Source organism: Bacillus rossius, chromosome 2, assembly GCF_032445375.1.
Source record: "Bacillus rossius redtenbacheri isolate Brsri chromosome 2, Brsri_v3, whole genome shotgun sequence".
NCBI lineage: Eukaryota > Metazoa > Arthropoda > Insecta > Phasmatodea > Bacillidae > Bacillus > Bacillus rossius.
In genome coordinates, this window is record NC_086331.1 from 112,338,368 (window position 1) to 112,363,154 (window position 24,787).

The 24,787-nt window shown below is 34.4% G+C and overlaps 1 protein-coding gene across 1 annotated transcript in view; it reads right to left on the minus strand.

Moving 5' to 3' along the window:
* The window catches only part of LOC134529623 (carboxypeptidase D-like), a 111,944-nt gene that overhangs the window by 17,052 nt on the left and 70,105 nt on the right, over positions 1–24,787 (minus strand). The window contains exons 13-21 of the mRNA XM_063363919.1: positions 24,261–24,348; positions 21,814–21,903; positions 18,159–18,267; positions 15,262–15,404; positions 14,191–14,369; positions 10,401–10,602; positions 7,407–7,473; positions 4,585–4,724; positions 410–547 (exon numbers count right to left, since the gene is read on the minus strand). Of these exons, the coding sequence (XP_063219989.1) occupies positions 410–547; positions 4,585–4,724; positions 7,407–7,473; positions 10,401–10,602; positions 14,191–14,369; positions 15,262–15,404; positions 18,159–18,267; positions 21,814–21,903; positions 24,261–24,348 (1,156 nt within the window). The remainder of the gene's footprint in view (positions 1–409; positions 548–4,584; positions 4,725–7,406; positions 7,474–10,400; positions 10,603–14,190; positions 14,370–15,261; positions 15,405–18,158; positions 18,268–21,813; positions 21,904–24,260; positions 24,349–24,787) is intronic.

Below are 24,787 nucleotides of genomic sequence, written 5' to 3' on the forward strand. Positions count from 1 at the left end.
TTTATCATTGAATTAATAAAAATAAGTTCCCAATTCTTAAAAGCCTTTTATTATAGATTTTCAATCATAACTGTGAGAGACTAGTTATCTTATTAGGACTGTGGATCTGACCTTTTAAATGTCAGAAAATGGGATTTTCAGTAAAAAATTAATTATGTCATCTACCATTTACAAGTTATTAAATTTATTAGTATGTATTGTAAACAGCCAGTATAGTAGAGAGAAGAAACTTAGATCAGAGTAAAGCATGAAGGAGAGAGAGCATTGAGACACCCTAAGAGAAGCTAATGGGAATCAGGAACTAGACTCAATGTAAATACAAATCATACATGTATAAAGTAACAATAAATTCTGCCACATTCTGCAAAACTTATAATATATGTATATATACATATACACTGAAGCATACCATCAGGTTATCATATTGAGAATGTAAGGCCAAGTCATGCCTTACACCAGCTTGATTGCTAGACACACTTGAGCAATTTTCTGACTTGTGTGTGGTTTGTTCATTGATGATATAATCATGAATCAATTCACTGAAAATCTGAAACAGAAGAAAATATGATACACAAACAAATTTGTACTTTAAGTACTGTAACAAAATTTCAACAGCATCTTAGAACCATATTTCATACATGCATTAAAAACATTCATTCATTGGCATTTAAACAAACAGTAGTTGTTGAAGGTTGGGCAATCTAAGTGAGGGCTGGAATACACCAGTGAACAACTGCTATTGCCTTCCACAATGTCTCATCAAGTCTGAATTCAAAATGTCTCGAAGTACCTCTATTTCCTTCAACAGTAAGGTTGATTTAATTTTAGTACCCATAACCAGCATGTGTAATGCTCGGAAGGGCGCATCACCCTCTCTAGTGGGACTGAAACGTTCCTAGTAGCCTTCATCTACTCACGGCCTAAGGCTACCCACCGTTGGCCGATGGCTGAAATTTTGCAGGTGACTGTACCAAGTGTGTGGGTGTGGGCTGCCTTGTTCTGCACTTTGTTTGGCATGGAGCTGCAATCATCGGGGAGTCAAGTGTGCAGGCGATAAACTGCATTTAAGCCCGTCTGCATGCTCCTTCGCTGATAATAGCTTGCTCGAGGAATGTCGACAAGTTTAGTAGTTGGTATCATAACTTTAAATTGGGTTCGTAAGCCATTGCATTGCTTGTTTGTGCATTATTATGCGATTTTCATGGGACTACCTTATACAGGCAAATAGCCAAAATCCTTTTATTCACCAGTCAAGCCAGCTTATTAGCATTCCCACTTTATTCCTTATGACAGGTGTGTCTGTTGAGCAATGTGAGGATGAGTTTTGAGAATGGTTTGGGCATTAATGTTTTCCCCTCTAGCTCAAGTAACTACGCCATCTTTGGGGTGCACCCTTATTCGAACCTAACCCTATTTCGAACCTAACATTTTGTACATGTCACATGTACGTTGTATATACATATTATAGACTCAACTACACATAATTATTATTTGTTGCTGCTAAACTGTGATGTCATGGGCCACACACAGTTTTGTCATGTTTATTTTTTGTGTCTAACTACTTAGCAAGCCAAGCAGTCACATTCATGCAACTTTGTTAAAACAAAAGGTTTCAAACTTATGGAAATTAATTTTCCACGCCTTGTTTTTGTTGAGTACTGCATCGCAGGTCTCCTTTTGTAAGATTGGATGCATCAAGTTGCCTTTAATCCATTAACTATTTAATTTGCATATAGCTTCTTTGTGATAGATTATGGCTTGATATTATTTTTCTGGACTAAATCTGCATAAGTTTTTTTTTGTTATTTTAGTCAATACTGCAAGTGCTTTCAAACTAATTACAGGGTAAATATTAAGGTTTTTTAATTGAACTGTGGATTACAGAGTTTTAGGAATTTAGAAATGAAGTATTTAACTTATGAATTTTGGCGTCATTATCATCATGATTGTAAAAGAATTAATCTGATGACATCACAAATAGTATTTGCTTTTTATGTTCTATACTCTAAGTTATTGATCTATTAAGCTCGCAAATTTTCTGTTTGAGTATCTTTCAAGCTCATAGATACACTGATATTGTTAACATTTTTGGATGCTTTTTTTTGTAATAAGCATTTGAGAACTTACTTTGTTTGTGATTTTATTTTTTCACTTTGTATTTTACCTTTGTACCTTATAACACAGTAGAAGCTCTAAATAACACAGTTCGGTAGACCGCAGAATACGGTACAGTGTGGATACAAATATGTTCCCTGCTAGAAAAATATAATAATGGTAAAACATTTCTAGTGTTTGCAGCTTGTTGCGAGTTTGAGATTTCATGCTTGGTTGGTTCTATAAAGATGCATTAAATGTTATAAACATGTTATTTTAAGTTTTTTGAGTAAACATATTTTTATATATAAAAAAAAGATTGTTTCTAGTTATGCCTTTCAGCAGAGTTATTTTCACTTCACATGTTTGTACCTTATACTATTAGTGTGGCTAGTACGAGCTTACAGTATAAATTTTAACACTTTTTTTTATACTACTCAGCTAAATAATACAACACTCCCTCTAAGCGGCCTATTTTACACATTGCAAATTGAAACAGGAGTATTTTTTATATAGTTTCCAAAAAGTGGTATGTGACTTAAATTAGCTCCTTTGAAAATATATACTCATTGAAATTTCTTACAAGCTGTTTTTAGAGGATATTAATATTCCAACCTTATGCCCAAAGGCTTTGTGGGAGGACTCAACTTACAAGCACTCTATTTCAAATACACCCATGCCATAAGTGGGCCTCAAAACCACAACTACCTATTGATTATACATTCACTGCTAATTATAAACACAGCTACAAGTAGATACTATCATTCCATTACAACTATTACTACTCTGAGCAGTAAAAACAATTCCTTGTAGCACAGAAGGTACAACATTTTATTGAACAGGCAACAAAAACTAAAATTAGTATTTATTCTTAAGCTTTTATTGATATATTTTTGTAATCACATGTAAATTGAAACAAACACACCTCCTGGCAATATATTATTTTTACTGACACTTATATTCACCTGCCCTGAAGTAATGCTGTTCGAGTTTCGGGAGTGACAATGCCAAAAAATTACGGCATGATTTTAAATCATAGATTCGAAGTAGTGATCTTTTACATCTATGTAAATTTTTATTTGCATGCATGCACAATGGTAATGGCACTTGTGCAGCATTACGCACAATGCCACAAATAAATAATATGATGAATCAACAAAATATATTTTACCGTTTCCTTAGTAGCTATTTCGCTTCCTTCATTGCCTGTTTACTTTAACCCAATTAACATAGTTTGTATATATTACACAGAAACAGCTCCAATGCCCGAGTGTTTAGCTAATGCTTATATGACGCCATCCCGCAAGTCAGCAGCAGCTCTGGTGAGAAAATCCGGAAGCTTTCAGGACTAGTGCACCTTGCACCTACCAGGATGCGCTAGTGCAAGTCACGTGGTTAGTGATTCGTGGCAGACATTCATTAGAAACTCACCACATCATGGTGCATTACCCATGCAGTGTGTGACAGCACACTTCCTGTGCTTTAAAGGTTATACTGATATAGTTTAATATTCAATGTGCTTCACCACGGCAGTGTAGCATCTGCTTAAAACTTTACACATGACGTATCCATCCATCGCCCATGCTATTTCATGCCATAGGACTCACAGAGCATATTGCTCATGATTAAGTGCAGTGACACATTGCAGCAAGTAACCAAGTCTGTCTCATTCAAAACAAACTGTTACTCCCCAGGCAAACTTAATCCTGATTTCAAGTTAAGTCCTTTACTTAATTTACAAACATTCACCTTCACTGAAGCTTCCTATGTCTCACTCAGCAGGTGACACAACATAGTGCTACTTTACGGCTGGCTTTTACAGTTATTATTTGAGACAAAGGAAAATATTACGGCCGGGCGGATCCTCAAACACTAAAATACCATAAAATATCTAGTTTTGAAAGATTTGAGATTCATGGAAAAATATTTGAAGAAAAATATTGGAGGTAATGAAGTAAAATAAAAATTATAACACTGACAACTCTGAAGATTATTAGAATTTTTTTGTGTTTTTCTTCATACCTATCCTATTAACATTCCCCCAGGATAATGTAATTCAAATATGTTATAATATAAATAAAAATAAGACATGTATTAGTTTGAAAAAAAAAGTTTTAAATTGAACATTTCAAGGGTGGAATGTTTGTTTTAAAACATAGTTGATATTTATTTCTTGTGCAGTGTTTTATTCATGTATAATGGGGAGATGAGGTACTCTTTGTGATTCAAATTCAAGATTCGGATCTAAGAAAATTGTGATTTGACCCATCAATAGAAAATATTATTTCATTTGCTAGCCTGCAGTTTTGACTTGGATTATCCTTACATGACTGTGAAAATAGGCCTAAATAATACAGGTTAAATTAACACACATATTTTTTTGAAGCAATATAAATTACAACAGTTAATTTCAAAAATTACACTAGTAAGATAAACATGCTTGAAACTAGTTTTACTTATATAAAAATGTACTCAATTAAGTAATCTTACCTGTTTATCTGAAAAAGTGGCGTTTCTCAAAATGTTCTGACTGTTTATGTGAGGACCCTCTACACTGAAGGCACCAGCTCTTAACATGACCAAAACCACTACTCCCATTTTGTCTAGCCAATTTCCAAAGGATGAAAGTTCTGTTAAAAAAAAATAAAGGTAGGAAATAATTACCAAAAATAACACACGTGCATCACTGAAGAATTCTATGCTAAGTCCTGCTAAAAAGACATAAGGCACATATTAATACATTTATTATTAATTTAAATATAGTTTTTGCCAAGAAATTCATCAAAAGCAGTCTTATAACCTGATACAGACTCTCAGTGACCTTTGGGTCTGATTGAGACTGTTAACTGCATCAACACCAGTCGCGTAGCCAGGATTTGTGTATGGGGGGTGTTAAGAAGCATGCCCCCCCCCCCCCCCCCGCATTAAAGCGGGGGTCCGGGGGTCCTCCCCCGGGAAAATTTGGATTTTAAGGTGTAAAATAGTGCTATTTTAGCAGTTTTCGGTTCTTAAATTTAAATATTGTAATAATAAAAATTTTATTAATTTTAATATGAAATTTGTTTGAGTGATGAATAAGAAATTAATTAAAGATTTGGTGCTAAGGGGGGGGTTTGAACCCCTAAAACCCCCCCCCTGGCTACGCCCCTGATCAACACCACCCCTTTATCAGTGCATTTACTTAAAGCAGTATGTTTGTTACCTTGAAAAACTCTGAATACTGACCTTTGACCCTGACTTTAAACTTTTATCTTGACCTTCTTTAAAATTTAATTCACCAAAAAAAATTTCATTTAGTTTTTTATAAATTACTATTGCTCATTTCCAGCTATCTTGAAATTTGTTGCATACATTTTACTACAATCTCCTTAAACTAATTCTGTAAGAAATATATCCCCTGCTGCTCTAATAATAAAAAATTTAATAAATACAGCTCCTTGAGCATCATTTCTTGCATTGTGTCATTTCCAAGCGATTGCCAATATTTTAAATTTTCATAAAATTATTTTTATGACACAACCAACAAACTTCACCAGGGAGTTACAGACATAATAAGTTACAAAAATGTTCAAATACAAAAAAGTGTTACGTGAATCCTTATTGGAGTTACCTCCTCAAGATAAACACAGGTATAGTGAAAAATTAACTACATTTCTTTACTCTCGTGGTTACGTTGGTATTATAATGATTTATGGTAAGAATATGTGAAGGTTGTAACAGGCACACACATCCACCCCTTTATTTATTTTTATCCATTTATTTATTTACAATTTTGATATGCACACCAACATTCCTTGAATAGATTGCAAGTGTGTGTACGAAACATACAACAAACAAAACAATGTTAACTATTAAAAAAAAAAACCACACAAAGGAAACAATAAACAATGGACACAGACACAAATAAACATTCATTAAATCAAAAATTGATGGAGAATAAAATAGATTTATAAATTTTATTATACATGGTAGAATGAATGATATCAACTAAGAGTACACTAATTATGGGAATAGCTATATTATCCTAAACATATTTACAAATCATTTTGGGACTATATCCATTAATGATAAAGAGAAAGTCAAGGTAGGCCCACCGGTCAAAGAGAGAAGTTAATTTGGAAATAAATTTGGGAATAAATTGTTTTTTGAACAATAAGATTGATACACTTATTTTGGACAGGTTCAATTTTATCATTGCCAGAAGAATTAATATTATTCCGTATTATTGAACAATATTCTAGTTTTGACCTAATAAGTGCAATGAAAAGAGATAAAATAATAGAATCAGAATTTGTAGCATAATTAGTGATGACTTTAATAAAAGGCAAGTGTTCTTCGGGATCTAGAAGTTAGAAAATCTACACGTTGATAAAATAATTTGGAATCAATAATAATTCCAAGATATTTTAACGTGGTAGTTTTTGAGGGGTATAGCTGTGATTTCCTCCTGTATTTGCATCTCCAGTTCTTTGAAGGTGTGTGGACGATGTTTGAAAACCTTTTCCTTGCGATAACCCCACAGGAAGAAGTCAAACGCTCAAATACTGTGAGCACACGGGCCACCCCACGTCCCACTCAGAGAGACGCGGCATGCTGGAAACACCTGCCTAAGTTTCGCCATTGCAACTCGAGCTGTGTGGGCTGTAATGCCGTCAAAAGGATAAAAGGTGTTTTAAAATGTGCCGAAAAGCGATCAAAGAGTTCCGAAATCACCTTAATCAATGCATCGCGGCAGATGGCCACCATCTTCCTGATGTGATCTTCTGAACTTGATAAAAAAAAAGGGGATGTATACTGATTTCAATAAAACAAACCTCATTTCTGGATGTTGCTCCGCTTATTTTTAATAACCCTTCAAAACCGATACACACGTTTTGCTCCAGCCTGTATAGTAAGTGACTCTGGCCACAAAAGCCTACAATCTATAATAATTTACAATCCCAAACTTCAGCTTTGTACTCCATTGTTGGGCAATTAACATACAAATACCTTTTTATAAGAATGTGACAACTCACACCAATACAAAATATAGGTTACAATGTAATAATATTGCAATTTTTTATCATTATGAGATTAAATACAAATTTTCCTTTGAATATTTCCATAGCTATTAAAAATTGTATAAATGAAACACACAAAAAATAAAAATTATTGCTAATTTCCATTAATTGATTAGATATTCTGAAATTATTTCAGTAACTAAGTATGGTTGGTATTTGGTTAAAATAGTATTCAATATGAAATATTAAAATTTTCATATTATCAGCAAATACATCTAACTAACTTATTAAAATGAATATTTTAAAACTCACTTTCAGTTTCTGTTGCTGAAGATTCTACCAATTTTGTGGAGCCAAAAAGCATATGGAGTGTCTTGTCCTGAAAAAATACAAATGAAATAACATTCAACTGTATATGTTTCCCTTCTAAAGATGCCGCATACTGACATGCATTACCACAATCATACTGTAAAACTGTTCACATTAGCATGTAGTTTGATGATGAAAAAGAATTTTGAATTTTAACATTAATATTTAATACATTCTAATAGCTAAACACACAAATGAAATTTTGAGAACCAGTTTAATGTTTCTTTTCATCAATGAAAAACATTTAGTGGAAATAGAGACAATTTTTTTTTTTTATGTGCGAAGATCCATTTTTATTTCCAAAATGAAGTTGAAGCAAAAGTTATGTTATGCCAATAAAACTGGGAGAAAAAATTTTAAGCAACAACTAACAAATTGTACATTTTATTTACTCTTAAAAATGGTCTTTCAGATCAACCACTGATATTTTATTTAAGGTAGGTGATATTTTTCTCTATCAATATTTCATAAAATCATAATTTATAAAATTGGAACATCTTTAGTGTTACTTAGGTACTGGAAATTTTCGAAATTTATATGAACTTAAAAAGTAATATACGTAAGTATTTCAGCACTCAACAGAGATGAGAACATGATGTTCATGTGAAATGTCTACAGATAAAAACTACAATTTCTAGCTCTTCTTCATACTTATCCTATCAAAATGCTCGAACTTCCAGATGATTAAATTTTCAGAAATGACATTTAGGAGACTGTTAACTTAAAATTTATGTACCTGACAAACGTACGAAATTGTGATAACTGGTTATATCTAATATCAGTAGAAAAGTATTTAATAATAAACTTACAGTGGTCTTATTATTACATAATTCCTTCTTTCTTTTGTAACTTATTACGTTATTGATTTGTTGTTCGATGTTTTTATTCGAAACACACTTAACGATTAAACTTTCTGTTTAGTAATTTCTTTGGTGTGTTGAGCGCTGAACTGGAGGTTACTTGGTGGGATTCGAACCCAGCACCCTTCAATATTTTTAGGTATCAATATTTATGTTGCAAGTGTTAAAGAAAAGTTGCTGACTGACATTTAATTTTAACATGAATTTATAATGTAATATTTTTAATGCATATTTCAAGTCCAAAATATTTTTTTTATTACTTATTCATTATCTGCTACTAAGCCAAAATAATCAGGTTATTGTCATGTTTGTTGTTATTGGTTTTTGGCCCTAGATGTAAATGCCCATTTAAGATTAAATATATTAATGACTTTATAAAAGTCATACTTGCGTCATTCTCAGGCTTTGGAGTAGTTAGTAATTTTATGTAAATTTGATTTAAATTTTTGCCACTCCAGCGAGAGAGCGATGAACTTGTTCGCCTTCGCTGGGCATTTTGGTAGCCGGCAGGGGTGTAACAGCGTAGGTGCTCAATTCAGTGCAGCTGTTACAATGAGTGTGTTTAATATTCAATTGGATCTTTCCCCAGAGTGTGTTGCACTCGCCAACTCCCTCAACCCCTGCAGCTCATTCATCGGCCGCCAAGGGATTCACATGTATGCCTACTCTGTAAGGTTGTGAGGGGTTAACAAATAAATCAAATTAATTGTTTAATTTCTGTATCAATGGTAGTGAATGTAGACATTAAACCAAGCTATTTTTTAAGATGTTCGAAGTTGTAAATGTTTGTCTCTTTCTCTCATATGTAAATAATAAAGAAGCTCCATATCGATGTTCTTTGTGGATTTCGACCAGGAAAATTTACATTTGTAATGCTTAAGGTATTAATAGTGTACAATACCTGAGAAGAATATTAATTGTAGTTCCTCTAAACAGACAATATACTATTGCAATAATTGCATTTAAGTGACTCGGTAAAGATTAAATTTTACATTTGTGCTAGTTGTTATTTATTAATTTGTTTTGCCATTGTGTTACCTATTTATTTGTCTCCTTACATATGTGGTATAAATTAAGTATCATAACTCAGATATTCATAAAATGAGATAACAGTGAGAAAATTGTAACTTATGACATGAAGATTACACATGTTTGTGAAATCTGAGTTCAAGATTTATGTTTGAAAATTTTAATGAAAATAATCATAATGTGTTGGTGCCAAACAATGTGCATTACTGTTTACATCTTCAAACATAATTAACATAAATTATTAAGTACAGCACGGTAATGTCTTAGAACCATATCTAAAGTGCGTGAGAAGGTATTTTCTGGCAGGCCGTCAAGATTGTCTCGGCTCTTTGGCAAATTCTCAACCTAGACCAGTTGTGGAGGGTCTTGCCCGTGGTAAGGGTGAAAAGGGAAGCGTGGAGCAGAACTGGCAACACTGCTGTTCTCATCCCTGTCCTACGCATGTGCGAGTAGAACCTGCACATTCCAGGGGAGGAGGCAAGCTCGGTGCTTTTGCGTGTCTCAAGCCAGCGAGGAGGGGGGAGAAACATACCCTTCCCGTCTGAAGAGGCTGACTCGAATAACCACTGTTCCCAGCTACGCAAATACTTATACTGACTGAGCCGAGTAGTCAGGTAGTTGATTTCAAAGGTTTTATTCACATTTTAACAATATGAAAAAGATTTGGAAGTGTAGCGATTTTTAGGCTATGAACCTCGTGCCCTTAATGCATCATCGCTAGCAAGGCCATTAGGGGCACATAAACTCAAAATCACAGTTCAATGAAACAGTAAATAAATAAGCATTTTCCTGGAGTAGTTTTGGAAAAACCTTGTTCCATCAACAACTGATATTAACACCGTGTACACCTACCTGGAATATGATTGATTGTATGCTGACTTTTAGATTATAGCAAAAAAAAATGGGTCTCATTAAATTTATTTCAAAAAAAATTTTTCATTCATAAAACATCATATAACAAGACTGCTATAGATAATTATTAAAGATTTATGGTAAAATTAACTCATTTATCATCCACTGGTTCATATCAAAGTAGTAACTCACTAACCTTTATATTCTGTGCCATTTCACCCTGTTTGTATTGTTTCAAGAGGTCAGCAACCATCTGAAGCAATATCTCAGTTGTAACAGGGTCACGTCCATCAATGTTAGCAAAAAATCCAATTGCTGGATAGCCAATCATTTGCTCTTTGTTATCGTGAGCAGCAATCACAAAATCAGTTATCTCATCATTGGAACCAATTGCAATCCTATAAAGAAAATAATCAAAGTATGTTAAATTTAATTTAAATCTTTAAATCTTTGCACTGTACACCTGTTATTAACACTTTACAAAAACCTATTTACTAAATTATATTAAACATAGTTTTTAATTGTGTTGTTAAAAGGAAATTTTAACCTGACAAATCACCAATGCCATCATATTTTAAGTCAATGTTCAAGCTGATTTAGCCATAGGTATGATTTGGACATACAAATTGTATCTACATGTTAATCTTGGGCAATTTTTGCAGATTAAAAGTAATGATGGGAGCCAAGTATTAGTAAATAAAAATGAACAATACCACGTATGCAGGCTATGTTGCTATACATGGAAGAGTCAGGACATAATGTAGAGGCATGTGGTATGATTGAAAAATCAGGTCATGCTGAGATAATAGGGTTCCTTCCAACAGCTACGTGGGAAAGATCATTCCCTGAGACAAGAGGCTGTTGCCGGGTCTTCATGCTCATTATGTGATGAAGTGGTGCCCATACAAACCCTCCTACTAAACACTCACAAACACACACAAGATAATGCTGCACAAAATCTAAGCTTCACTTTGTCGTGTACCTCATTGTTGAATGATGTAGTAATTTGGTCATGTCTGGGAATAAAACTGTTTAAAAACCAGTCTCTTTAAAGTAAAATAATCAATTACCTCCTCACTACAGATAGTCTGGGGGTAAAAAATCAACACTTAATTAAAGTAGTTTAATAGTATGAGGGCGTACCGGTGTTACGTTTTGAATTAGTGATGGAAATAGTAGGCGCCACCACGTGAGTGGGCACGTGGACCCGGCTAGAGGCTCTTACTCAGGGCGTTACGTGGCCCGTGTGAGGCGAGATATTAGCCCTCCTAATCTTGAATTCAACACCTGTTCCTAACCGAGCCCACTCTCAGCGTCGGGCACGCTTCTACCTAACCGCAGTGGGCTCTTAGGGCGTCCCACACGCCGCTGACTGGGTTAAGGACCCACGTGGCCCCCCCGAACACAAAGATACGTGACTCAATTAAGTTGGTATTATTTACTTCTACGTTACACGTACTCATACAATCCTTCCTTTACACTGTTAAAAACGCCCGAGGCATGAATCGGTTTAAGTTGAGGGGGCGGACCACCGACGTGGCCGCCTCAAACGTTTACGTAAAACGCAGGTGGTGAAAAACTCCTGACAGTATAAAAATTAATAGTTACACAGCCCCACCGACCGAGAGAGAGGCCCCAAGGATAAAGAAGAAAACGAATTGAATTGTTTAGATTAACAGAACTACTTATCGGTGAGACAACGGTGATGTCCTCGGGGTGTCTGCAGAGACGTCCGCTCTCGGCCCGCTGTAGGAGACTGGGGGGAGACAAGGCTTGCGGCAGGAAACATGGTGCCCTTCGTGCCCAACACAATTACCGTTAACATCTTAGCTATTGCGTGCCCCGGGTTATTATATAAAATAACATGAACTCTTTATAAAATTAACATACACACATCCACGACCAGACTGTCTGTAATAATTGCTTATGTGGTAAATTAGTTTGAATAAAGTTATATGTTAGTTCCGTCGTCGCCCGCTAGGGAGCATCCTTGGCCGTGCTTGCACGTACTTTATTACAAAAAATAGTATATTAATAAAACAAAAGACACTCACTTACTGACTTGTCGTACCACTATTTTAGGGGCGAAAAGGTTACAATATTATTAAATACATATAGGGGTGCGGCGCACTGCAGCTAAGTGCCCTCTTGCCGGGCGACCAACACACGCACACACGCACACACGCACACACGCATGCACAAGCGAGAGGTTTGAACAGATGGTGGCGTTTGGGCGGTGGCATATCGGGCTCAAAGGGGCCGCAGGCCCGGACGACGTCAATTAGTTGCTTTGATTTTTTTATGTGTATATAAATATTCACAATATTTAAAGGAACTATTTTTCATGCAGTTGTTTCTTAAAGATATTGTTTTCCAGTCTTACATCTGGTCTGAAATTTGTTTGATAGGAACAGGCATAAGTGTTAATGAATGATTGTATTATGTTACAGTGAGTATCCAGGTTTTTTGTATACAGTATGGTAGCAGAGAAATTGGTGACCTAGTTGCTTTTTTATTATTTATTAATCTGGTCCAATAAAACCAATGTTAACACTACTCAACTCGCTTCATGTTTGTAACCCAGTACATAGGGGGTTAAAAAAATCATTAATGAATGTGTACACTGAGATTTTCATAATCACTGTAAGTCATTACCAAATAATAACTTTTATGGACAATTTCATGGCAATTATTTGGGGAGAAAATTGATATTTGTTTGGTATAGCGGACCCTGGAAAAAAAATTCTATAAATTTATCAAAAAATCTTTCAGCAACTATTTTTTCTGGCATATTATTTATTTAATAATACAAGTGTGGCTTTTTATTGATGTGTGTTGTTTTCAAGGATATTTTACATGTGTCTACCTGTATGGCAGGAATGTAGGGTAGTTTTTGAGATAGGGATTGTAATTTAACAAAATTCTTATATAACTGGACTCATTTCGAGTGTTTTTAAATCCTGGAATAGGTATACATTTTGTGAATAAATGTGCACAGCCTATACATTAGCCTACCACCATAGTTTTGATCCAATCAAAACATGACACATTTTTTATCCAATCAGAACATGACACATTTTTGTAAGTCTTAGTGTGAAAAACAAATTACGTTGTACGAAAACCATGTAATCGTAATTATCACACACAATTAACAAATATGTATCAAATTTCTACAAGATGAAAATTTCCATATTTTTCATGTACAGCAGGTAAAATGTTAAGTAAAGAGAAATTGCAAATATAACTTTTGTTAATATTTAAGAAATTTTTCATATTGCCAATCGCAGAAACAAATGTAACATTCTTAAACTTTAAATTGTAGTTCATTTAGAAGCTATTTATCATGAACACATTAATTTTAATAACACAAGTGTTGCAATTTTTAAATGCAGTAAATTGGACATATGAGTTTCTATAAATAATTATTTTTTTCGCAATTAGGATTACATTAAATTTCAATCAAATATAGCCTAAAACTCGGTGATAGGCCTACCTACAGTATCATGCCACATATTTTGATCTGAGTATACATCACATGCTACAATGATGTGAATAAGTTATTGCTGGTTATAAATGTAGCTAACCAAATAACTTGGGCATTAGCAATATTTTACAAAATTTAAATATAGCTAGCATAACTTAACCAACCATCCACACGATTTTAAAGTATTTCAGAACCACAATAGAGCCTCCATTTTCATAAAATTAATGTTACGAAGAAACACAAACTCTCAAATCTCTAGCAGAATTGTGATCCCGCCAGCAAAGGAAGTGGCGGAATAACTCCAACAGTTTGTGACGTCAATCCGATAGATAATTCCGCTAGGTGTGTTCAAGAATAGGGTTGAGCGAATCTTTATTGAATTTCAGTTATTCCTCTAATGGAACTATTCCAACAGCATCAAGAATAGGGTACCACATGTAACAATATTCAAAAGTAGTTTCCCATTAATAATCAAAGTAATAAAATTCAATTATATACTTACGAGTTGATGTCTGTTATTCTACTATATTCTGAATTCAGGTGTGATAATGTTTTCTTTATCTCTTGGGGGGAATGGTAACCCAATTGTTGAATATGTTTCAAGACTATGTTAATTTGCAAAAGTTTATTTTCTTGAATATTTAATTCCATTATTTTTGGCTCGTATCCTGTACATGAAATCTGAAACATTGAAAACCTAAATACAAAGTGCCAGTGTTTAACCATAAAAAATAATGGAATGTGGTTAACAACATAATCAAATTATGTTTTGTACACAGATTTAATTCCTTGAAAAATGTACACAAACAAACAAAAAAAAAAAAATATTCATTCATGTTGGTTTTCAAGAAAATGGACCTTGTTAGAAACTGCTTTCTATTTTCCCACCAAAAACAAAATCATAAACAAAGAAAAAAAACACTTGGCAAGCAGCAACAAAGAGAAAAAAAAACTTGTGTTCCCATTCTCCAAAATTTAGGGAAGATCACATTTGTAAGCAATATGCTCTTAAAACACTCAACAAATTAAAAATAATTTTCTTGACTCATCAATTTTCCATTTGCTCCCAAATACAAAATGCTTGTGCAGGATTACAAGGAAAAAGGTGACACAAATTGAAGATCATAACTTTCATAACTTAAACTTACTTCACTAACATGGCTGACAAAATATATTCACAATATTTTTATTACTAACATACACAGATTATCCACAGATCAAAAGATCATCTGAACACTCAACAGATATTTAAGTGACCAAATTATACAAAGAATGTTTCTAAACATTCCTATTTTAGAGAAAAATTCACATTCTTAAACATATTATTTCAGTTATTTAAAAGCACAAAATGTTTTACTAGATTTCAAATTTGTTTTCTGCAGACTGCTGTGTTTCATACCAAACCTAATATATTGACCATAAAACAATCAAATATTTTCATGTAAATTTAAAGGGGCAAAAATATTTTTTAATGGCAGCATTCTTCAGGTTTTATTTAAAATGTTTCAGAATGTTAATAATGTAACACACTCAACCTTCATCATTGCAGTAAAATAAATAATTCATACAATACCTTCAAACTGTGAGAGCCAACAGGCAAAACCGCCCTAAAGTGACCCATATTGGTAGTAACAGGAATGGCATATGAACCATCAATATAAATCACAGCACTTTGCAAGGGATGTCCATTCATATTTTGTACAAAGCCTTCAACACCTAGAAAAAAATGTTATGGTATTAGTGTTTTCCCAGTTCAAATTTTATTTCTACAAGAAGATCAGGCTAGCACAGTCATAACTTAAGGCAAAGAAACGTACAACTACAATTGATTGACCTGTAAAGCTTTTATTTAGACTTTCCTTACATGACTATGCAAAGGGCCTATGTTTGAAATCACAGTTTTAAAAGGCTTAAATAATATATATTTTTTAATGAATTGCTTATGAATATCTGCTGAGATGAAATGGAATTTTGAAAAACCAAAAATTGTGGTTATAAGTTTTTGTATGATCATTACTGGTACCCAAAGCTTAAGTAAATTTGGAGATGCAATTTTTAATCTTAAAAACATACTTATTCTTTTTCACACCTAAGGGATTGAAATTTACAAAATAAAAAATTACGGATGAAAATTTTTGGTTGGTCATTTTTGGTACCCAAAATCATTAGGTAATTAAACAGGCCTCAAAATAGTAAATTGTAAAATCATGCATTATTTCTGCACAGTAATTATCATCAATATAACAGTCACCGAATTCTTATAAAAAAAAACATTTATAACACAAAGACAGTGCTTATAAAGTTAACTTCAATTTTTTAGACAAAAGAACCTGAACATAATAGCCTGCACACAATTTTCAAACAGCACTTTATCGTCAGTTTTGTACACAAGGGTGTAAAAGAGAATGAAAGTGTCTCAATTTCTATCTTAAAGTGTTTTGATTCAGAGAATACCCAAACCACTTATTAACTTTTCAGTATTACTATGATCAAAATCCTCTTTCAATATAAGAGGCTCTGAAAAGGACCTTCTACTTAAAACATTTTTATAAGTTAAATTTTTTTTTTGTTTCTTTCCACAAAAAATCATAGAACACAGTTCTACAAAATATGATTTTTATTTTAACAGAGTTTTTTATTAATTTTTTTTATCAAAAGGACAGTGTCATTTAAAACTTAAGTAAACAACAGTTTTCAATAACAATATTCACCAAAATAAATTTTCTCAGAGATATTATATACTTAATAATTTCTACAAGATGTTGCTGAATGTTTTAATTGAGTAGCCGATGGACTATAGTGCATGTGCACCGTCTTTGGGCAGTGATTTGTTATGCTCCATTAAAAGTGACATGTTCAGTGCAAAACAAATGCTCCAGATAGTCAATGATCAAAAAAACCTCTAAAAGTTAAATCTAAAAATACGTAAAGAAATTAAAGGAAGTAATCAACATACAAAAACTGCTGTGTTTAAACTTTGGTTATTTAAAAAATGAAAATTAAGTCCTCAAAGACATTGTTAGATGACTCCAGAGGGAATTCTTTGAGTAAAAGAGAGAAATTATTCAAATAAAAAATCAAACGACTAATGGAAAAGAAAATATGAGAACATATAATGAATTATACAGTAATAAAATAACACAGGATGATGGGAAACATAAAGACAAGAGGAATAAAAATTCAGCAACAAATCCATACAGCAGCAACAAGATGCCCGTCCTTAGTTCTATGAATACACAGGAATTTCAAGAACTCAGCATATCGGCCCACAGACCTGAAATTCATACCAGTAGAGCAGGAATGCAGACTTAACATAACTGCTGGCACATCATCAAAACTAACTACCGTGGCCAAAAAAAAAAACTCCAGTATAAGTAGGAGTTAAAAACGGTCACTAAGCCTGTGCACAGTAAAACTAAAGCATTGTTTGTGGCACTTTTAAATCCTTCCATCCAATTAACTGCCATCACTGGTGAACTTAATCTTATGCAAGTGAAAGTATTAAAATTTCGTAATAAGCATGATTCATATGCCTCTTTCCATGTGTCTATCCTCAAAGCAGATTTTGAGCTTGTTAACTCTCTATGTATTTTGGTTTATATTAATTATACTGTTCATTTTTTTGTGTGTCTTATATATGTCTATGTTTCATATGTATGTTGTTCCTTGATGTTTTATACATGTGACATTAAATCTGTACAGTGTCTGCCAGTCAAATTTTCTTACTGTTTGTCAGGCACTCAAAATCTTTCAATAAATTACTAATGGTTTAAAATACATATTTTGTTTTTAAAAATAAGTTCAAATTACAATTACAAAAGATTAAAAAAGATAATCTTTTTGCCAAACAAATATAAAAGAATAAAATTATAAAAATTTAAGTGCATAACAACCTTAAAAAGCATGAAAGAATAGAAAGTGTTAAATGAACCAAAAATAATATACAGTGTGTAAATTTTTAACATATCCCACCAGAATGTTACACACTTTAAATTGCCCATCAGTTCTGAAAGGTGGCTAACTCTGCACTAACGGTTACACAGCAAATATTACAAACAAAATAAATCCACAAGATTTCTTTCGTGGAATCTTTACTAGAAGCCAATGCCTGCTCTTTCCCTTCAAAATTTCTACTTGGTTATAAAAAATCATTGGTTTTAAATAAATTCAGCAAGACTTAACTCAACATATTACCGAATACCTGACTATGGTGTTGAGTGGTCAGTGTACCTGAACTATAACCCTAGAATAATGGGTACGAATATTGTCTAAGACATTGGCGTGTTTGTAATAATTGTTATTAGTTAATTTAAAAGCTGTCTCCCACTATGACCTCTGAAAAAGGCAAGGATTCCAATGTCTTCACTAATAAAAAATAATTTGTGGACAGTAATGAATTTTAAAACAACTTAAAAAAAAACCTTGTTTTGCAAACATGAAAGCCGGGAATAAAAACGTAGCTTGTTCTACCTTGTTGTGTGGCCTTCAAGAACTGCTTCAAAGGCGGGAGGGAGGAGCGCCAGAGCTGTGCGATGTCCCGTGCACGAGGGTAACTGCAGCAGCCCAAGTGCACTGACACCTAAGCATTGAATCACACCCATTAGTTATACTAACAATTCACACAATCTCACTAAAGGCTGCAGCAGCCCAAGTGCACTGACACCTAAACATTGAATCACACCCATTAGTTACACTAACAATTCACACAATCTCACTAAAGGCTGCAGCAGCCCAAGTGCACTGACACCTAAATGTTGAATAACACCCATTAGTTACACTAACAATTCACATAATCTCACTAAAGGCTGCAGCAGCCCAAGTGCACTGACACCTAAACATTGAATCACACCCATTAGTTGCACTAACAATTCACACAATCTCACTAAAGGCTCCAGCAGCCCAAGTGCACTGACACCTAAACATTGAATCACACCCATTAGTTACACTAACAATTCACACAATCTCACTAAAGGCTGCAGCAGCCCAAGTGCACTGACACCTAAACATTGAATCACACCCATTAGTTACACTAACAATTCACACAATCTCACTAAAGGCTGCAGCAGCCCAAGTGCACTGACACCTAAATGTTGAATCACACCTATTAGTTACACTAACAATTCACATAATCTCACTAAAGGCTTCAGCAGCCCAAGTGCACTGACACCTAAATGTTGAATCACACCTATTAGTTACACTAACAATTCACACAATCTCACTAAAGTAAGTAAAAACCCTTATCTCCTTTATTTCAGAAACATTGCCATATTTCAGTGCATTATACATTAAATAAGCAACAAAAGGTTTCTTTAAAGTGGGTGAACAAGGAGAATGATATCTAATAATTAATGCATTGAAAGTAGTTCACAAAAGTAAACAATAAAATTTATAAATGTGATATTTTTATAACATTTTTACAGTAAATATTTTTCAAGTAATTATTAATTCTTCCTACCGTAAGTAAATTTAAATTAAAGAGTTCTACATACATTTACAGTAATTTGAGTACAAGCAACAAAAAAAGTAGGAAAGAGTACAAAAACCCTATTTTAATAGCTGTGGAGATATAACTCCCAATTATTTTGGTTATTAAGGTACCTTTTGTTGAGGTTTAACTTATTATCGGTGCCGTGATTGTGTTCCTGTAATTTAGTGTAAGTGTACGTTATTAAATGTTATGCACGGCCGGGATGTTAGTTTCTGTTAGGCTGGCGCGTTGCAGGGCACTTCTGTGGCACTCAAGGTGCATGTGGTGGTGAGGAGACGAGCGAGTATAGCAGTCGAGAGAGTGGAGAGTTGTTCATCAACCGGTGTGAAGCAGAGATCACACGAAGCCAGCAGCACGCACTGTTATATGAGCTGGAGCAACGGCTCAGAACTGATTTATACTGGGTGGTGGGTAACGGCCAAGAGAGAGAAACGAATGACATGAGCTTGTCTGAACTGGGCTCCAACCCTGAGTATATGAGTATTGGAGTCACGGGCTTTAACTCAGTAAGCAAGATAATAACTGTACATGGAAAACTTTGCTAAGCATGTCAAAACTGAGCAGAAGGAAAGACTTTGGTGTCACTCAGAACACTCATCGAGTACTCATTTTGCTGCCCATTAAAAGGCAAGAAACCTGATAACTAAGAAATGCTCAATTTTCTACAAAATACTAATTCCAGATCAAGGCATTTAGTTAATCAAATGTCAAAGACTTGTGATAGACAGGCTGATTCTAGTGGCACTCTGAACACACAGCCTGTGTGCCTTATGCAATGAATCAAAATGTAGGATGGGATTTTGATTTTTATGAAAGTGACAAAAGAGGCATGTTATAATTTGTCAAATTATAAGTGCCAATATTTTAGTACCACATTTAACTTGTTTATCTATTCGAGAAATTAAACCAATGCATAAAAACAGCACAAAGGTTTTTGACTTTATGATCTTGATTTATTTCAACAGAGCCACAAAGTTGTTAGCTTGTGTGTTTCGAAATAACTGTGAGTGAAAACAGAGAAAATATTCTTTGTGTTCATGAGCGGAAAAATAATTTTACCACTGACTACTCACGGTTAACAGCTGGCTTATAGTAAAAAACTTTCATTTGAAACTACCAATATCGAGCAACTATTTGTCTTTACAGAAAAACCTCAGTAACACGGGATTAACTGGGGCTGGGGCCAGTCTGAGTTAACGAAAATCCAGGTTATCCAAATAATAAGGGAAAAACGATAAAAAATAATATGCATGTATTTACCAAAAATATTTTTAATGGAGTTAAAAAATTATTATCAGCACACTTTCACCTTAAAAACAGATAATATGTATTTATAATGTACACAATATAGGTACAAACTAGTCAGTAGTAAAAAAAAAAAGGCAGTGAGCTTTTGCTACCTAAGTTTTGTATATCGCTTACAAGCAGCGCAATCTTGCATCTGCTTTAGTATTAGAAGCTCATTTGGTGATGTTTCGGCTTGACTCTCGGAATAAACCATCAATATATCTATGTTTCTACTCCAAACTCAGCAGCAATGTTCTTAAATGATTCTCCCTTATTAATTCTTGTCAATGCTTCCAAAATTTTTTTCCACAGTCACAACGTTTTTACGTTTTGTTGCCATCGCAAACAACGCGCTAACGAAACAGCACAACGATACTGCAACTCGACAGTGACACTAGGACAACACACGAACACTACCGAGATTGCAGCGCAACTGACTAATGTTATCTCTAGGTCAATGTCAAGTGTGAGATGTAGGGAGGGAAGGGTTGAGTCTCACCAGTTTGCTGCGTAGCAACAGCAGGTGGGGTGAATGCAATGAACTGCCTGCTGGAAAGTGAATTCCAGTAATGTACCTACTCAGAATAGTGATTTATCATCTGTTAAAAAAGTCTTCATTTACTAACATTTTTTTTTAACTGGTCCGGGTTAACGAGATTCTACTGTATATCCTAATCAACAGTTTGATGTGGGCATTTGGAGGGATTAAAAGAACTAGAATTCACAGCTTCATGTTATCTTTTCAAATGTTTTCCAAAGAAAGAAACAATAGAAGGGGAAAAAAAAAGTTTCACAGCTTGGCACGTTACCAAATTTCTTACTCTGAAGTAAATAATCAAGTGAAATCTAAGCACTCTGAAAGAAGCATAATCATATAACCTCATTATAATAATTATGAAATGTTTCACTTTAAATCAATTTTTCATAAATACAAACCTGCACAGACAAACCAGCCTTCAGATATCTATCAAAGAGAAGCTAACCAAACTGAATTTATAAAATGTTCAACATTCAATATATTTAAGTAAAACATTACAGTAGTTTATTTAAACTAAAAATCATCCAGGATGTGTTTGTAAACAAATATACTTCATGCAAGAAAGAAAATAACAATAACCAAACGTGTTTAGTCAAGTAGTAGTTGTCCTGTTCCCATTTTGAAGACCACATGAGATCATGGTTGCCTGTAATGGGGGCAGTTTTCTCCCAAAGTTGTTCTCCATCCCCATCCAGGCAAATACCTATGGAGTTCAACATATACCTTCCTCACTCCCTACCCTTTACTATGCAGGCTGACCAGTAACTAGCCTAAATCTGTTGGCCAACACCTGAAGCATCAACAATACTTACAACTGGAATCCCAAATGTTCCATACACATGCTGCAACAGCATGTCATCGATTTGGATCAAATCTGGATGCATGTCACAGTGATATATGTCCTGAAAAACAAAAATTAATGTGATAATGTATGGTATTTCACAAACTGTGATTAAGTTTAACTCTAAACAATAACAAAAGACATCCAGGCTATGACTGATTATGCATTTAGTGTCAATGGCAGCATATGCTTATTCTGTATTATCAAGATTAATAAAATAATAGTACTACCACACAGGTGATGGTCTGGATTTTGGAACCTTTCTCTCTCCTTCTCACTTATCCTAACCTCCCATCCCCATTCTGTCTAGCAGAGAGTGACAAGTCCTGTCCACAATATTAACAGATTCCTGCTCCATGGATGCACTCTCTATTTACATTTTAACACCAACAACATGCACTGATTCATATCTTTGATACAAATTAAGAAAGATGATATTAAAATATTTATATTTTAAGTATTATGTAATTATTTACTATTACTTGACTATTTTTGTACACCAATCCCTCACTTAGCATGACAAATGCACTCCTAAAAATGTTCGTGTTATTCGAAATAGCATATTCTGAAGCATTAGTCTCCATAAATAGCAAGGCTAGTTTACTTAATGTGTTCCAAAATGTGTAGGGAAATATTCTTTACGTAACATATGCGTAGAATAACACTCAACGATAAATATGTCACACCATTTATCTTTATAAGCCTACCATAGAATACTTTGTATGAAAAATATGACACCGTGTAACAGGAGATAGGTGGTTTTGTACTTATCGCCAGTCGGTTGGTTGGCTTGCCCACCCGAGAAGGCCAACTCACGTCACGTACCTTTCCACGAAATTTCCAAACCATCCTTTACTGGCGGTGAAACCGATATTACTGTCCGGATATTTACTTTAAAATTTTTGAAAAATTAACGTGCTTATTAGCGAATCACCACTTGGTTCACACCAATCCTATCAGATCTGTGAGTTTTTTTTTCATTGCAACATTCATTTAACAATCCTTTCCATGTGAATCTTCTGTCAATTTCTGTTTTGGTATCTAATGACAAATATATTCCCGCTAGTACAACAACCAGCATCAGATTTATATAAACGTTTGATAGAGTAATTTTGTATGATTGTGGGCACAGTAGACATGCTTAAAAATAAAGTATGACCAACAAAAATGTGGCCTTCATGAGATTCTGCACACCATAATACTTCTACTTTTGTCTCAAATATTTGAACACGATGCATTATGCTCTCACTTGGAAGCCATGATTCCACTATGATTCCAACTGCAAGTGCTTGCGCATGTACAGATAGTTACCGGCAGCCGAATGGGCAGACGTTGCTTTGTGTTTGTGCGTGCAAGTTCCCTGCCACTGGCTAGACTGAAGTTCATCACGGCCTGGGCTGTGGCCGGGCGACAACGGTACGGCCCGGCTGCATACGCGCAGACGTAAAAACATTTCGTCCTTTACACTCAATAGCCGCAACTGAACTTGCCATAGCTGATGTTTGTACAACATCCAATAGCTTAGTCAGAGGTGCCCCCCCGCCCCCTAACCTAATGATAAGCCACCCCCCCCCCCCCCCACCGAAATTTTTTATGCCATTTTCTCAATTATTTACTCAATTATTTTATAATATTATACTTTTTTAGTATTATATTTTGTCACATTTTGCATTAATTAAAACTGGTTTTCTAATAATAATTTTGGTCATATCAGGTAATATTTCCATCCTGAACCGACAGATGCCAAACTGCTTTTGTTGAGGAAAGTGCGGGGTTGCCAATTTGATTTACAAGATCCCTTTCAACTATCAAAGCACCAGAAACGTATTTTAACATTAGAAGCTATAAGTATGTAAATAATATATACATTTTTCTCGCCTTTTAACAACCCCCCCCCCCCCCTGAAATTTTAATGACACAGTCTGCGTCGTTACCCCCCCTTGTGGGCACCCCTGGCTTAGTCAGACCTGTGCAGTGCATCTCTTCTCCCCACGTATAGCTAATTGTATGCCACGGTACATCTGTTGTTTACCGAGCTGAAACAGACTTCGTGACATCATGCCCAACTTCTTTTTGTTGCTGTGGCAATTTCGTGCTGACTGAAATTTACAGACGTGCTATTTCAAGACTGTGGCAGAAAAATTAACATTGCGCTAAATGGATTAGTAGAATTTGAAGACGTGCTAAGTGAGGGATTGGTGTATAGTAAAATTCTCTAACTATTCACCATTTATCTCATTTTTCTATGCTGTTACCACCCTATTATTGACAAAACAAAGGTTTCTATTTATAAATCAATTCAGCATCACTACTTGTACTAAATTCTTCAGGAATTCTCTAAATGCTCTTTATAAAAAACTCATTATGAAAGGCACTTAAATTTAAAAATGAACCAGCATTTCAAACATAGCAACTTACAGTTATTGACGAACTATAAAATGTTTTGTTAAATACTGCACTTAGCATTGACAACAGTTTTCCATGCTTCGCATCAGTCTTTGGTACTCTGGAAGAAGAAAAAGGAAATAAGAAAAACACAATAAATAAAATGAATAATTATTACACTAACTATTCATGAAACTGAGTGAGAGGGACCAATGGTAAAACATTACACCCACGCCCAGTTTCCTGTGGGACACACAATAATCAAAATGCAGCAGCACAACACTGTGCAGCTATCAATAAATGAAAAGACTAATTTATTCCTAATGATTTTAGAAAATGTACATCAAATGATGCAGAAAATGTGCACATCTCTGTCATTTGCATAAAACAGATTTTATTCATGGCATGACTGACAGTCAATGACACTAAATGTTTGTCAAATGTACGACTCGCATGCCAAAGTGCAGGGTTGGCCAAGTCTATGCACACAGACACTAGATGGTTGCTGCCATGCCAGACACCTGTGCTGCCAAATGGGTGTGCACACTTGCTCAAAGTTT